The 17,267-nt window shown below is 44.5% G+C and overlaps 1 protein-coding gene and 1 long non-coding RNA gene across 3 annotated transcripts in view; both read left to right on the forward strand.

Moving 5' to 3' along the window:
• The first annotated feature begins 329 nt into the window (after positions 1 to 329).
• On the forward strand, positions 330 to 2,676 carry LOC129382827 (uncharacterized). The gene is made up of 3 exons (XR_008610865.2): positions 330 to 1,174; positions 1,989 to 2,100; positions 2,312 to 2,676. It is a non-coding gene; the product is annotated as an uncharacterized lncRNA (long non-coding RNA).
• A 1,412-nt stretch (positions 2,677 to 4,088) lies between these two features.
• The window catches only part of LOC126524007 (protein FAM204A-like), an 89,425-nt gene continuing 76,246 nt past the window's right edge, over positions 4,089 to 17,267 (forward strand). The window contains exon 1 of one of the 2 annotated variants that reach the window (XM_055067023.2): positions 4,089 to 5,928. In XM_055067023.2, the coding sequence (XP_054922998.1) occupies positions 5,764 to 5,928 (165 nt within the window). In that variant the 5' untranslated portion in view covers positions 4,089 to 5,763. The remainder of the gene's footprint in view (positions 5,929 to 17,267) is intronic. The other variant, XM_050172392.3, reaches the window with a different exon arrangement.

A 17,267-nucleotide genomic window follows, 5' to 3' on the forward strand; every position in this document is an offset into this window, starting at 1 on the left:
GACATTCTGCTCGACCTCGTCCAAAAACAGTGTGGTGAAGAGCGGCCGAAAGTGGACGGGTTCATTGAACGGGTCGTCAGGATTAATTATAAAATTCATTGGTGTTTGCTTGCAACCAGGTATGTCGGAGCACGCAGTTTGACAAGGTTCGAGCGCTTGCCGCAGATGCTCAGCATCTGCAAACAATAAAATATGCGCGTGCGCGTGTTCGCGCACGTTTTGCGCGCCAGGGGCAAAGTAGCGCTGCATGCAAGCACTCTGCGCAGGGTGCAGTTTTGTCCTCGATGTTGACCTTAGAGAGCAGCGGACTACACGCTCCGACATTTTTTAGGTTCTGGCAGTCAACTTTTGGAGCCAAGTGACTGATCAAAGCCTTGTGACATCACTGTCACTGTGTTAGCAAAAATCATCAACTAGAGAAGCAGTTCGTCACAACACAACAGCTGCCGTACTAATTACAACGCCGCACAGCCGCCCACCGCGTAGCAGACGAACAGGTTATAAAAGCGCCACCTACGGCCGTCGGTTGAACGAAAGTGGACGCAAGCTGCTCCCATAGAAGCCGGATATCTGTGCAGGTCTGGAGTTCCAGTAGGTCGTGGTACGGCCTACTACCAGGGCCCGCACACTCTCAAGTTCAACAAATGGCCACAGAGGGCGAAAAAATCGACCGCGCGGCGCTGCTAAAGAAACAGGCATAGTACACCAATTAAAAAGGTTCCCCGTTGAGCACATTATCTCCCGCTAGAGGCGCCGTAGTAAGCGCAATTTTAACCTACAAACTTTCTTCAACAGTAAATAAAGCGTTCTTATTGCATGATAAAGACTACAAAATTATAATTCCTAATTTTACATTGTACTTTTTATTACCAACTTTGTTGTTTTTTGTCATTTTAAACGCAAAATAGCGTTCAGCATCATCGACCTCCCACGTGACCTCTGGCCTGGATTTAAAATTTTTACCGGTATTTTCGTGTGCGCGGCAGGTACGGATTCCTTGGTTCGTACATTGGTTGGTTATTTTGTGCTAACACCAGTTTACTGCGCTTCGATGTCTCGCGTTATTTAATTTGAGGTGTAAGCCTGAAAGCTAGGTTTCAGTCGTGAGCCATGTGGAACACGTCTGCATCGAAATGGGAGCCGGGTCCTGCTGCAACTGGGGACAGCAATACCGGTGAGTCGTTTAACATCACTGCTTCAATCGCTATGTCATTTATTCGTCTCGTTAACTTAACGAACTAGATGCTGCATTGTATAAGGGCAGTCAGGACCCTCCGTTACTGTTTCCGAAATAAACTTTCAGTTGCGAGGCCATCATTATATACACATTCACGGAAGAGAAACGATATCGGAACGCGCGTCACATTTTTCATCTCGTTGTAGCCGTAGCCATAAGTGACTGAGTTGCCTTATCAATATATTTTTTTTTTCGAGTCCACCGGCAACTTCTTTCGTTCACAGAACCGAATAACCTTTTGATAAACTGAAGCTAAAGTACTGAATTTAATGTATTAAACAGTTGCACACATGATAATTCACCCATATTTCGTACCTGTTGGTTCCAAATGTTCTTGCTGTTCAGTTTGACTTACTTCAGGACATCTATTTTTGCAGTAGTGAAGCGGTGCATCACGTTCATGCACAAAAAGAATGCATCATTTCTAATAGCTTCATGTCTTTCATCTATTTGCTTGTGAAATCAGCAGTGTGATCTCTTCTAGTGTATAAACGAGCGCACAAATGTACTTATTTGTGATCTTAATAATACTTAAGCTGTTGACATGCATTGTAGTTACGCAGACATCAATTTTACGGAGAGTAACCATATTTATTTACCATGCTGCTTAAGCACCCTAGAACAAACAGTGTACATTTGCATGTGTTTTGTAGTCACAAACCATTGCAATGTATATGTCGCACCTTTACGCATTTTATATTGCAAAATTGTGCTTATTCAATTTCTGATGCAGTCAAAATTTCTGTTCCAGACATGCAGTAATGAGGATGGCACCAGTATAAAGCAACACACTCCATGCACTAAACAGAAGCTGCTGCCTGCTACAACAAGGTCATTGTGTGGACTTTGGCTGCTACTACAAGGTAAACAACACCTGGTTCAGAAATAAATATGCTTGATATATGCTGTATTGGCTTGCTAGTCTTGAGATACATGTCAGTTGTTTGTAGCAGATAATATGAACATTTGTTCATGTTTACAGTTCAGCATAATTAGTTCGAACATAAAAGAAAACACTACATGAGTTTGGATAATCTCTGCTGTATCTCATGTGCCATTGTTCTGCCCCAACAGAGTCTGTGCCAAGTACATCTTGGTCATCACGGGAGCCCCCATCTACACCAACAGGAAGGGGCTGGAGCTGAATTCACAAGACCACAAACAAAGAAGCCATTCCAGAATTATTTGGATGAGATATCAAGTCTACGGACGACTGTTTCAAGAGTGAAAAGAGCCTACGCCATCATTCCACCAGCATGGATATTGGCAGAGTCATCCAGGTACCTCAACAACAAAAATTATTTGTCTTCAGATGTACCTGCAACCTCTGAACAAGCACAGATGACGCTGGCTAAGAGTGTTCTGTCAGCTTGCCCTTCCTTAGTGAGCTTCCTGGCCTTGCTAGTTCTTGCCAAGTATAATTTTGTTTCAATGAATGCAAGATTTTTCATTCCACACTTTTGTTAGAGATCATTCCTATTCCTCATACAAACAATAAAGGTCAACCGATTCTTTGCTCATACTTAATGCCAGTCACTGTATAGTAGCATAACATATGTGTAGCAGTTCTTTCTAGTGTATGTTGCCATGTGCAATTCCTCTCCTGAAATAGCTGATGCAGCATTGGCGTGTGTCTTGCATTAACCTTTACACTGTGTGCTATGTAGCTTTTAACTTTTGTTAATGTTTTTGGCTTTCAATGCTTGCAAGGTAGATTGGCTTCTTTCTTGAATGCAAGCTTTCTCATTCCCATATTGAATTCCTAGTCTCATTCAGGATTGCTATTCTTGCTCGACAGCCTGTGTTTTTGTGCAAGCTACATTGAAGTGATTGATTGCAGAATCTGGTTTCGGCGCTGTCCAACTTGGTACTTGTCACCGTGTTACGTTTCTCATATGTGGGAGCCTGGTCAGTTGCATTGGGAAACAGTCTCTCGAGGCAAGCACCTGCTCCTACAGTCCGCACAGTGACATAGACTGCGAATTTACACGCACACCGTGGTTGGTGCTCCCCGTTCCGTCCTTTCCTGCTGCTGCCGTGTGCAAATTTTGCTTGTGGTCTTCCTCGGCCATGATTTGGTGTCAACGGAGACTCTCATACATAATTACATGGTTCTAAGTGCATGAAGTTGATATCCACATGTGTGGAAAGGCCTGCAAAAGTGACTGCAAAATAGTGATGTTCACAAAACCGACCATGCCCATATATAGAGAATGTGGGGGACCAAGTGTGAGTTACACATTAGTGGCATGCAAAAGAACAAAACGAAACATGCAGGTTGGAAAGGCGGTAACGCTAAAATGCCGGGCACTCCATGTCACTGTTGGCTGTGGCAGCAGATGCTTGCGTCACCCGATTGCTTCGCAATGCAAGCTGCTCATATTCAACGCCGACTGTCAGTGCAAACATGTGGGACACACTGTCCAATCTGCTTGCGCTGCTGGTTGTTGCTCGTTACCAGACTGCAGTGTGCGACGAAGGCAAGCACTATGCCTACAGTCGGACGGTTGAATGTGCCACAAGCAACCCATGTGCGTGTATGCTCACTGTTGTCATGTAGATCGTAGCCAATGCATAGTGCCAATGTATAGATTGAGCATTATGTTAGAGTATGCTGAAGTGATTTGATTGCATAATCTTGTTTCAATGTTGTCCCACTTGGTCATGGTTGCCGTGTTACATTTCTGGGATGTGGCAGCCTGTTCAGTTGCATTGGCCAACGGCCTCTCGAGGTAAGCACCTGCTCCTGCAGTCCGCACAGTGACACAAACTCCCTGTTTACATGTACTGCTATTGGTGCTCCCTGTTTGTCCTTTTCTGCTGCAGCCATGGCTAAAGTGTGCTTGTGGCCTTCTTTGGCCGTGATTTGGCGTGAACAGAGACTATCATACATGATTACATGGTTTGAAGTGTATGAAGTTGATATCCACATGGGTGTAAAGGCCTGTAAAAGTGGCTGCGAAATGGCGATTCCCACAAAACAGACCACATCCATATTGAGAGCAGGTGGGGCACCAAGTGTGAGCAACACATTAGTGGCCACCGAAAGAACAAAAAGAAACGTGCATGTAGGAAAGGAGGTAACACTAGGATGCCGGGCAGTTCATGTCGCTGTGTTGGCTATGGCAGCAGGTGCCTGCATCACCCGATTGATTCGCAGTACAAGTTACGGTGACTGTCAGTGTAAACAGGTGGGGCACTGACCAATCTGCTTGTGCTGCTGGTTGTCACTCGTTACTAGACCACCATGTGCGACGTAGGCAAGCACTGTGCCTGAAGTCGTATAGCTGAATAAGCTGTATGCAATTTGTAGTGCGTGAATGCCCACTGTTGTCATATGGATCTTAGCCAATGTACGGTGTATTGTCTGAACCTTATGCGGTGATTGAATGCAGAGTCTAATTTGATAATGGTCGCCGTGTTATGTTTCTTCGATGTGGCGACCTGGTTAGCTGCATGGGCAACAGTCTCCCGAGGTAACCATCTGCTCCTGCAGTGCACACAGCGACAAAGACTCCCAATTTACATGCACCGTAATTGGTGCTCTCTCCATTCGACATTTCTTGCTGCAGCCGCCGGCAAATTATGCTTGTGGGCCTTCATCGGCCGTGATGTGGCGTGAGCGGAGACAGCACACGTTATTACGTGGTCCGAAGTTGATAGCCACATAGGTGGGAAGGCCTGCAAAAGTGGCTGCAAAATGGTGATGCCCACATTGATAGAATGTGGGGCACCAACTATGAGTTACACATTAGCGGCCCCCGAAAGAACAAAAAGAAACGTGCAGGTTGGAAAGGCGGGAACGCTAAAATGCCGTTTAGTCCATGTCGCTGTGTTGGTCGCGGTAGCAGATGCCTTGCGTCACCTGATTGCTTCGCAATGTAAGTTACGGCGACTGTTAATGCAAACAGGTGGTGCACTGCCCAATTTGCTTGCGCTACTGATTGTCGCTCGTTACCAGATCGCCATGTGCGGCGACGAAAGTGAGCAGTTTACGAGCTCGCGTTAATGGTTTCAGCGCATCTCGACATGCAAATTTTATTTCTGATCTTGTATGAGAAGGTGCACTGCTTTTCTTCTGCCAATAAAGTCGCACGTCCTGTTCACTCACTTGTGGCTTGTTTGTATGGGCGTCAGTAGAGGCTCTTTAGTCTCCTGGCCATTAAAACGCGGCAGCTGAGGCATGCCGCAAAGCCAGCGAGGCGAGCACGGCGCGTACCCAGCGTACGGCACCGGTATAAAGCGGCCATATTAAATATTGTACTTAAAAAAAAAAAAAACATTTCCGCTTCCTGTTTAAGTAGCGCCATCTGTCGGGCCCCCCACTAAGTTCCATGCGCTGCCGCTTCTTATTTTCGAACCACTGTGGAAGGTACAGTTTCCCTTCTCTAATGTTGTTCTTTATTCTATGGGCCTACCATGACGCGTTCTCGACCGTAGAATGCGCTCGTCAAAAGTGCTACGTTGCTGTGAACAACTCAAGCTTGTTATACTTGTTATAAACAAACAGCGCGAATCCAGTGGCTATGGGATCTACAGAGGAAGAGCTTGACCTGAGCGAGATCGATGTGTTTGCCGCAAGACCAAGAATAAGAAAAACCGACCCCAAGTCGCAACTGCCTAAATACGTGAAAGCAGACACTGGGAGTATAAAACTCCCGGCGATGACTGTTAGTGCGGAGTTTAAGGAGGTAGGTTCTGTTATAGCGTCCTATGGTTCTGTTTCCCGTTGACTAGATAATTATTTTTTTGACGTGCGCACGTCACACAATGACTCGGTTTCGCCGTAACGTCACGCAAATAGTCGAACATATTGCTGGCGCATTGCGAATTCTGTTTGGGTTGCACAATGGTGTTCAAACAGGACATATGAGTACAGGCAAAAAGAGCAACAGTGACACTTCATCACTGTATGGTGCTTTGAAGAATGGTCTTTTCGAGGTAAATTTGCAAACTTGACCATATCTATTTTTCCTGCTTGCCAGGAAAATTCAGCCCAATAGTGTTGGCCAAAACTTTTATTTTTTCTACTTGCACATATTGTGACAGCATTGGACCTCATCGATTGTCCTCCTGGATTGGCCAGGACTGCCCGAGACGCTGCTTTCAGTTAATTGGCATACGCAGCTTCTCTGATAGTCCTGAGCCATTCAGTAAAACAAATTTGAAGAGGTATAGTGGCACATCATCCTCATGATGTCGTGCGCTCTAGCTGGTTTATAGCTTACCAAATGAGAGCAGCAGAGAGTAAAGGGCTTTTTTTTTCTCTCTCTCTGTTTCTTTATATATTTTTCTTCTAGAAGGTTTGCTGCTCACTTTAATCCATAAGTGCTATGTAGACAATCTGGACACAAGACTATTTAATCAATCGAAGTGCCAAATCTTTAACCCTAAGGCCAGCATGCTTAATCCAAACATCAGCAGCTTTAACCCTCCAGTCAAGTTAATCAAAGCAAGAAAAACAATATGGCGAGTCCAAATGGCCAAAATGCCGAAATGCAGTTACGGGAAGACAACTTTTTTTTTTTTGTCGCTGCTAACATTATAAATAACATCCCCGGTATTTTGCTTGAGCCCCGCAGGGGTGTCTGTGTGAGCAGGCATATGGTGTGTTGCAACACCACGTACCTGAGTACATGAGGGTTGGACCCTCCCGCGTTTAACCGTGCCTTGCTTAGCCGTGTCTGGGGAAAAGGGGATCCTGGGTGTTGAGCCAGTGCCGGGTGTTTGGACATTTACGGCCCCTCGGCGGCGGCAACGCAGCTCTTTGGCCTAGGCTTCACGTAGACGGCAACCCCCGACTGACCCACCTGGGGCAAATCGGTAGTTACCTTTTCCTATCCTGTTCTCTAATCTTTGTCTTTCTCTTTCAATCTTTCCGGTCTTCTCTTGGCTTCCTCTGACTTACACTTTTTCCAGGCAGCAAGGGCTAACATTGTGTGGGATAGCCAACCTTGGTTATAACAGAGTTAGTTATTATAGTGTCGTACAGTTGGCGCATGCAGGACGTGCCTTTTCACGGTCCTGCAGCGTTCCCATGTTGGGCTCCATGGTGGGTGGCTGGGTGGTGCTGCTGAAATTCCGCATATATCTATGGCATGTTTTTTTTCCCCCACTTCCTGAACACCCTCACAAACGAGGGCGCAACAAAAAAGTATTTAGGTTCTTTGGCCGTCATAGTGAAAATATTGCCAAATTTCATGTTGTGCACTCTGAGGAAACGGCATAGTCAGCGAGAATGATCTCTCCTTTTTTGGTGTCGAAATCAATAACCAATGTTGTAGGCCAAGGCTATAAAGTTTCCAAGCTTGCAAGTGGAGATCTCCTTCTGGAATTCTGAGATAAGAATCAGTATGAAAGGCTGCCGAATGTTGTCTTTTTTGGGGACGTTCCAGTGAATGTGACCCCGCATCTTACTATGTACACCAGCCATGGTGTCGTATCTGATAGTGACCTGATTGATCTGACAGAGGCTGAACTACTTGAAGGCTGGAGTGACCACAATGTGATCAGTGTAAAACGAATCAAAATGAGGTGCAATGGTAAAGAAATACCGACTAAGCATATTATTCTCACTTCTACCTGAAACAATCGGAGCAGGCTATGTGAAGGTCAGGCTGTATATTCCAAATCCCTTCCAATGCTTTAAATGTCAAAGGTTCGGCCACAGTTCTCAGAACTGCCAAGGCCAACTAACCTGTGCCAAATGTAGCGACCATGAACATCCGTCCGAGTCATGCGAGAATACTCCACACTGTGCGAATTGTGAAAGGGAGCACGCCATGTACTCGCGGTCCTGCCCATCTTGGAAAAAAAATATAGCAGCAATCAAAATCAAAGAGAATATTTCGCTTAAGGAGGCACGCAGGCACATATTCTTCCTGCCAAAAAACAGCTTTGCCAAAGTGGCGCATTAGGGGGCAGTGCCACACACAGTGAGCTGGCAGTGATGTCACCCGCCCTCTTGGCGGCTGCGGCTGGCGCTGCTCCGCTGTCCGAGAAGGGGCCAACGATCTCCCGGCTGGTGGCCTCAAGGGCCTCATCCCTTGAGAAGAGGCCTTCTCGACAAACAAATCGCTCACAAGAGCGGGTGTCCAGCACTTCTCAGGAGGCAATGGACACGACACCTAGTCAAACGGCGCCACCAGCACCCAAGGAGCGGCGGAAATCTCTCAACCACTCCAAAAAAGAGAAACATTGCATTATGGGAATGGCAAAGGGCCCTGTAACGTAACTTTTCTTGCTAGACACAAAGCACTAACCTCGTTCTCATTATGGGTACCAAAATATTACAATGGAACGTGAGAGGACTTCTCCACAATCTTGACGATGTTAAAGAACTCCTCCGCACATTTACTCCAAAGGTGCTGTGTGTCCAAGAAACGCATCTAAAATTAACAAAGATCAACTTTTTAAGGCAATATGCCATTTTCCGCAAGGACGGTGATGCTGCACTCTCCTCCTCGGGGTGTGTAGCCGTAATAGTCGATAAGGGCGTTGCATGTCAGCAAATAAAACTCCGAACTTTCCTCGAGGCAGTCCGTGCTGTGCTGTTTGGTAGGTTAATCACAATTAGTTTGATTTATGTTCACCCATGTGATCAACTTTCTAGAACAGAGTTTCAAAGCTTTATTATCGATGAACTTCCTCCGCCATACATAGTGGTTGGTGAATAGAGGGAAAATGAGACATCCACCCGTTCGTAGCAATTGCTACAAAGGAAACCCATACAGGTTTCTCGAAAGAAAAGCCTCATAGTTGAAGGCAAATTTTTCCTGATTGGTGATCTAAACGCTCATAGCCTCCTGTGGGGTGACTCGCAATGCAATATGCGTGGGTGCCTGATATAAAATTTTCTGTTTTCTTCAAGTACATGTTTATTGATCAAAAAAGAACCAACATACTACAGTGTTACGCATAACACATACTCGTCCATAGACAAGCACAGTTTCGAGCTCACTATTTCCGTACCTGGAGTGGTCTGTTCTCTAGAACCCCTATGGGGGCGACCACTTCCTAATTATGTTAAATCTAACAAAACAAGATGCATACTCGCCACATTTCTCTCTATGGAAGCTCTAATCAGCGAACTGGGAACTGTTTCGAGAATTGACATATTTGGGCGGGGACGACATTTCTGATTTTAATGTAGATGATGCTGTGACATACCTACCAGGTTTTATTATTGGCGCTGCAACAAAATGTATTAAACTAATAGACTGGCAGACAACTGTTGTATCCCATGGTGGAATGATGAATGTTGGAAAGCACGAAAAAAATCGAAATGAAGCTTGGGGATTGCTTTGCAATAGTCCAACAGCTAAAAACCTTATTAATTTCAAAAAGGTCAAATCACTAGGCAGGAGAACATGTCGATGTGCAAAGAGAGAGCTGGGAGCTGTACATATCTGGGATAACTTCATATATTACAGACGAGGCTAAGGTCTTGAATGGGTGAATAAATTAAAAGGCCAGGAGACGAACCCCCTGCCCTTAGTAAGTACCCAGGGAGATGGCCACCAGGCAGACTGTCTCGGTGAACACTTTGAATGTATCTCCAGTGCATCTCATTACACACAATCATTTCTGAGGATGAAAGAATGCGCAGAGTGACAGCCCCTTGGTCGAAAATGTACCCAATATGAAGATTACAACCGCCCGTTCAGTTTTAGCTGAGCTTAAAACTTCTCTTGCTTGTTGCAACATCTCATCACCAGGTGGTGACCGTATCAGGCATGTACCCAGGATTTTTTATCAGGGGGTGGCCCAAGCCAAGGTAATTTTTCTATGCAAATGAGGGGGGTGACCTTTACTAGCAAGAATGTCAATAATGCCCACCATTCGCCATAAATATGTGTAAACTCGCAAAAGAAAAACGAAGTAAGGTGTATCTCACAGGTACGCCTGTGAGATACACCTCTCCTTTACTTGGCAAACGAGGAACCACGTCAAATGGGCTCGCGCAGGAAAGAAGCACACGAAGAACATTGCCAAGTACAAGTAAACAAGCGAAAGTGTAAAATAATGATTACCATAGTAGAATACAACTTAAAAAAACAACAGTTGGCAGCCAAGGCACACGGACCATTCGAAGTTGTGTTACTCTGCCAGACAATCCCAGAAACAAAGAAAATCATTGTCATGTGGCCTTTTCAAAATGGTGTCGTACTTGATACCTCCGGAGCGTCGGTTGTTCTTGGAGAGTATTTTCATCGACGGACCAATGAAGTGTGCAACAGACACGGACAAAGTGTATGGAGTCTGAGCATTTCACTCTTCAAACGTCTGCGGTGCAGTTCATGTCACTGCTGAGCCCGCTTTACTCGTGAAACTTTACTGCCAACTGAAGTGAAACTTGACAATAAATAGTTGCAGCGAAGCAAGCATTTCATTTCAGTTCAATAAAAAATTTAGCTTTTGCCATTCCACTATAATAGGCAAGAGAAAAAAACTTGCGCGCTAATAATTTTATTTTTGTAGTTACCGCCTTATTTGAGTAACAGGAAAAGGTTGAAGTACGACTTATTTGCAGCCTCGCAGAGAAGCAGTGGCTGGTGGTTATGAGGGTGTGGGCGGGACTTCACTGCATACTTAAGTTGTATCCGACGATAGTAGTGTTTTTTTAAAATTAGCCCTGGAAGAATTATAGAGAGATATATATTTACGGAACAATCGCAGTTCTTTTGGATCCCTTGTTTACTGCTCTAGCAAGTTAAGCACCAAAACTGACTCGTATTGTTATTTGGGAAGCTGCGTAACGATGCATGGCCGCCAGTCCCGTACAACCGCGTATAGAGTGCAGGACGCTGTGGTTCTAGATGTACTGTGCCCACTGCCGAAGGTTAGAAAAACACCCACATAAGCACATCACAAATGTGGCTACGTCAAGCGGCTCGATCGGTAACTGTAGAAGCGTTATTCAAAACATACGGAATTGTTCTCCACTTTCGGCGGCGTTTTCTCTACTTCCTTCTATTAAAAAAATGTGATCCATAAGTTTTTCATAAACAACCGTTAAATTTGTTAATTTTAACTTTTCCTTCATATTTGGCTGTTGCCTTGGCTCTCTCCCTTTGTAGATCGCCTAATTTCTCAACTCCTTGTGACTCTTGTTTCCAGTTACCAATTTTGCATGAAATGCGCTGTACGAGTAGGAAAAAATCAGATGAGGTAACGGGTGACAGTCATATTCCTTATGGGTTTAAGGGTTATTGTAGGGTTTGATGATGGATGCTGTCTCGCATTATTTATTTTCGACCTTATTCAACCCATATCGCGGGTATTTGATTCTGAGGATCTGCCAGCATTGCAGCGAGCCGTCACTCGAGGAAATTATGAAGCAAAAGGAAAAGTTCAACGCAGCTGGCGTTTTCTCCAGCCGCAACTCGTTCCACGAGCATACGGAGCAGCTGCCCATGAACCGAATCCCTTTCCTGGTCCCTAGATCAGTCTAAACAAAGAAGGTTGAACTCACGAAGCAACAGTGATGCGCGCGACCGTTGAATACATGGTGACAACTGAACGCATCTCGAATTAATCGCGCGGGCACCGAATCGATGAGGAAACTGGCCTTCACACCCCAGGAGATGCCGATAACTACTGCCATCCAAAGGAGTGAAAAAGGCAGCAAAATATTGACCACCACATAGCTGTCAAGTCTCAACATTGATTTGGTGGCGCTTTAGGAATGTGTGTTAGGAGTGGTGGCGTGGATGGGGGGGGGGAGGTCCTGCCCCCCCCCCCCCCCCCTAGGTACCTGCCTGTACTCTATCATATATGAAATGATCAAGTACCTCCACCCTGAAACACAGGAAACACTCCTCTCACTATTTAATGTCATGTGGACTGCTGGGTATATTCTATCTTGGAAAAAAGCTGTAATAATCGCCATACTCAAACAAGCTAAGTACCCGTCCTTACCTAGCAGTTACAGACCTATCACTTTGACAAGCATTCTGTGCAAGCTCTTTGAAAAGATGATACACCGGCACCTAGTCTATCCCCTTGAGAGCAACGGACTGTGTTTCAGAGAAGGTAGGTCGACTGCAGACCACCTTGTCTGCATTGAGGCAAATGTAAGGAATGCCTTCATACACATACAGTTTTTTCTGTCCGTATTTCTCGATTTGGAGAAAGCATACGACACCACATGGTACTGCGGTATTATCAGAGACCTTTCCACTATTGGTGTCCGCGGCAGTATGTTGAGCATTGTCGAAAGTTACTTTTCTAACCACACCTTTCGTGTAAGGGTAGGCCATGCATTGTCGAGGTATTTCACCCAGGAAACTGGTGTTCCGCCAGGTGGTGTGCTAAGCTGCACACCATTTATTGTGATAATGAATTCTTTGCATATGGCTATCCCACAACCATTGTTCTACTCTGTATAGTATGTAGATGTGGTGCAGATCGGATTTAAATCATGCAACCTTGCTATCTGCGAACGACATGTCCAGCCTGTCTTAAGTAAAGTGGCAAAATGGGCTGATGAAAATGGTTTTAGGTTGAGCCCACAGAAAAGTATGTGTGTTCTTTTCATGAATAAAAGAGGAATAGTACCATACCCTGCTGCTGAGCTCCCTGGTAGCAGATTACCTGTAAGTGCCAAGCACAAGTTTCTCGCCATCATATTAGGCTCGAAACTGACATTCATCCCGCATATGAAATACTTGAAGGCTGAGTGCCACAAAGCGAACTCATTGAAGCTTCTATCAAGTACAACATGGGGTAGTGACAGGAAACGTCTTTTGAACTTGTATAGGTGTCTTGTCGGCTCATATCATTACTACGGCAGATAGTATCTCAGTCCGCTATACCAAGTGCTTTAAAGATATTGGATCCTGTCCATCATTTAGGAATCTGCGTCACGACCAGAGTCTTCAGGACAAGCCCCATACAAAGCCTTTATGCAGAAGCAAATGTATGGTCGCTTCATCTTCAGAGATCATATAGCAGTTTTACATATTTCCTGAAAATAAATTCAAACCCTGAACATCTGTCTTATTCATGCATGAATGATATGACCGCTTCCACACTTTTCAAGAGCCAACCTGCAGCGAGAAGGCTGTTCTCTTTGTGTGCAAGGAACCTTAGGGAGTAAATGGGTGTTCCAGTGCTTGAACATCGTCCTATGGCTCCAGTGAAACTGTTACCATCGTGGCAGTGGCAGCTGATAGAGTGTGACACATCCTTTGTAGAGGTCACTAAACATGCGCCAGAGGCACATATTAAAATGCATTTCCTAGAACTCCAGTACAAGTACTCGTGCACAGAGTTTTACACAGACGCTTTTGCAAGTTGCATGCTGGGGTGTCTTATGCAGCCGTTGGGCCATTCTTCTCAGAATGTACCGTGTACTGCACCCGGAAACTAGTATATTTACAGTTGAGGCCCATGCACTATTTTCGGCTGTGAATTGTATAAGGAAATCACAACTTCAAAAAACAATTACATTTACAGACTCCTTAAGCATCATAAAAGCCTTGATGTCACTCTGCAAAAACACTAAGATCTGGTACTTACTGAGCTCTATTCCATTCTCTGTGGAACATACATATCTAATGTTGGGATGGATAGTTGGGCGTGTTGGTTAAGCATGATCTGAAGTGAAGGTGCTAAAACGACTGTGGACAAAGAAAAAACACACACACACAGGGCACCACTTCCAACAATGTTTAATCAGGAAAAAACGCCACTGATTTATACACGAATGCGCACTGAGAAATTGTGATTGTGCTCCTAGTATAAATCAGTGGCGTTTTTTTCTGATTAGACATTGTTGGAAGTGGCGCCCTGTGTGTGTGCTCTTTCTTCATCCACCGTCATTTTAGCGCCTTCAGTTCAGATCGTATATATCCAACCAGCATGTCATTATATGCTGGGTACCTGGCCATAGAAGCATCGAGGGTTGTGCACTAGCTGACTAAATGGCCACATCACTCACCTCGCAAGCTATTCCTACGGCTGCTGTCCCTGTCACAGATATGAAGCCTTTCTTAGGAAAGAAGCTGCAAAGCCATTGGCAACGCTTATGGGACATGGAAACTAAGAATAAGCTTCACTTGATTAAGCCAAAGTTAGATTTCTGGCCCCCGAAAACAAAAACACGAGGAACTGATGTCCTATTCTGTTGACTCAGGATAGGGCACACCTATGGCACCCATAATTTTTTACTGACTGGAAATGAGCCTCCAACATGTGGTACATGTGGTGAGAGACTGACTGTCCTCCACGTCCTCCTGGAGTGTCGGGAAGCCGAAGCTGAGAGAAAGCAACATTTTCCTCTTGTATATCGCCAGCACATCCCTCTCCATCCTGCAATGTTTCTTGGTGCAGAACCGTTCTTTGACACCAAAGCAGTTCTCGGATCTCTGAATGATGTCGACTTGCATGTTTTTAGACCCATAAATTCATAGCACATGCTCTTTCCAGAGGATACCACTGTGATACAGTGCGGCCTACTTATAACAATATATCAATTATAACGATGAGTTGATTTCGGAGTATCAACTTGTGCATTAGGGCTATGAGAAAAAAAACCCACATATAATATTTTATTCACCGCATATTGGATATAATGATCAAAATTCTGCCTTTTGGGTGGCGTTTTCCATGCAGAATAATCTAGTAACTTGCTTTGCTAAGTTCCCCTTAACCGAGACGGGACGAAAAGTTTGCCTATGCGAGTTTGTATCTGCTGCCATTACTGGGCAGCCCGTCCCGCCAGTGCGCCGATTGCGAAAGCCATGGAGAACATTGCAAGTTGGCGCAACATGCCACTAGATGGTGCCAGCTGCTTCACGTCGCCGGCAAGCGTCCAGAGAAAAAAAAACCGAGAAGCGAACTGCGCCTGCGCCTCAGGCAGAGTAAACTTCTAGCTCACTGTTGTACCCCAGGGGTGAATCTCTATGTGGCTGCCATTGGGTGTTTTTAAGCAGACGCTCTTTTGGTGCTAGCGCCAAGGTCCCCTTCAGTTACGGGCCTAGCAGGAGGGCGATACTTTGGTAAAATGGTGGCACACATGATTGCTTGTGTTGTCATGGCAACAGGAACAGCAGCCACGCAGCGCCTCCTCACCCTAGCGCTCCTTGTTTTTTTTTCCTTTCTATTATGACGACCCACTCCGCTCCCTTTCTACCCTTTGCCACGCCCCGCGCACCTTTACTTTTGCTTTCTTTTAACTGTCCGTGGCGCATATTTTTTTTCTATTGCACATGTGCTAGGCCAGACATTGGCATTGTGAACTGGCGCGTGGCGTGCTGTGGGTTCTTAATGTGTTTGCACGCACACAGTCTTGTCCATACTTTCAGAATGCCAGCGCATGCCAGAACATATAAAAATTCCGCTTCCAACACAACAGATATTTGGTCTCGTTTTATTGACTTCCATTTCTGAAAACAAAGATTTTCGCATAACTTGGTATGACACACACTCAGAAAAGGAATATAAGTGAAAAATGCATGGCATGTACATGACTAATAAACACAAAGTTCAGAGACAGTAAAATAAAAAAACCTCAAGAAAACGCGAAGGCTGTTTCATGTGCACATATATAAAAAAAGGATATTATATAATATCCTAAAGACCAAAGTGTAGAATAGCTTCTGATATGCGCACTGAGAGCTGATATACTCACTGAGATATTGCACAAAACTGGAAGACTTGTATGACATAGTTATGACAACTAAAGAAAAAGAAAATTCACCGGTGATGGCAAAAACAATGACACGCAAAATGCGTAAAAATAGAATAAAATGCTAAGATTGTTTTATTGACAGCCATAAAAAAAAAAAAAACTAACTTATATACCTGAACAAAAGTTTATGAAATGCGTGACATGTTTATTACTACTGAACAAAATGAAAAAGACATGGCAAAACAAAAATAACATTGTACTAAAAACGCAAATACACATTATCACATTATTTCGCACTTGGCGACAACTAGAGTAACGATAAAACACGTTGTGGGGCTAGTTGGTGCATAGCTTTCAATAGATTAAGCGCCAAAAGTGACGGCACACAAGAAAAAATACAGACAGGACAAGGTGCTACTTGCAACTGTTTATTGAAATGACAGGTGGCTGATTATATAGCCATGAGGAGAGGGGAATGAAAAAGGAGGGACACTAAATATGTGAATGCGCACGTGCGAGAACACTGAAGATAAAGGGAATCACGCTTAATCTAAATCTAAAACTTATCTAAAAACATGCTTTCATTCGAGTATATATTCAAAGACGGGGTACTGATACAGTTGTCCCCTCTTTTCTTAATCTCGTTGGCCTCCAACAATTCCCGCGCAACAGAATCTTTACTTTTATACATGATTGTCGTATCATGAAGCCTCGCTTCACATACCCGTTCATCCTCATTTCCGCAGGCCTTGCAATTAAGCGGCAAGTTTGAACCATATCCATTTTTCAATGATATGAATGTTGCCTTGACTAATTCTCGAAGTCGCGTGTCACCACGAGCGATGTCACACTGTGGACACCACTACTTAGGCGCAGGCACACGAGTATGTCATCCTCCGACTTGGAGCGCGATGGCCACGAGGAGAAAGAAAAACGGCATTTGGTTGGAAATTTCAGATCTTTCCGCAGCATGACATAATAAACGAGTTTTGCGCCAAAACCACACACACAGACACAAAAAGCAGCTGTGTTGTCTCCTTTCTTGTGTGTATGGTTTTGGCGCAAAACTCATTTATTATGTCACTTAAGGCACTATGTCATACCTACTGGGCACCCCTTTGTGTAATAAAAATGAACTGAAAAAATCTGCATATAGGACACTTGCAATGCTAATGCTCTCAAGAAAAAAAGAAAGCATATCATGCCTACACATGAAGGTTGTTTGTGCGGCTTTCCCATCGGCAATTACTGAGATAATAGATAAACAGGAAGAGTAATTTTTCAGCTCTTAGTACGTTTGTGGAATGGTGACACACAGGAAAATCACTGAGACCAGAATGGAAAGCTGGACGAGTTACTGAAGTTGAAGAATGAGACTTGGCACAGGAAAACAGA

The sequence above is a fragment of the Dermacentor andersoni genome, chromosome 6 (genome assembly GCF_023375885.2).
Source record: "Dermacentor andersoni chromosome 6, qqDerAnde1_hic_scaffold, whole genome shotgun sequence".
Lineage (NCBI taxonomy): Eukaryota > Metazoa > Arthropoda > Arachnida > Ixodida > Ixodidae > Dermacentor > Dermacentor andersoni.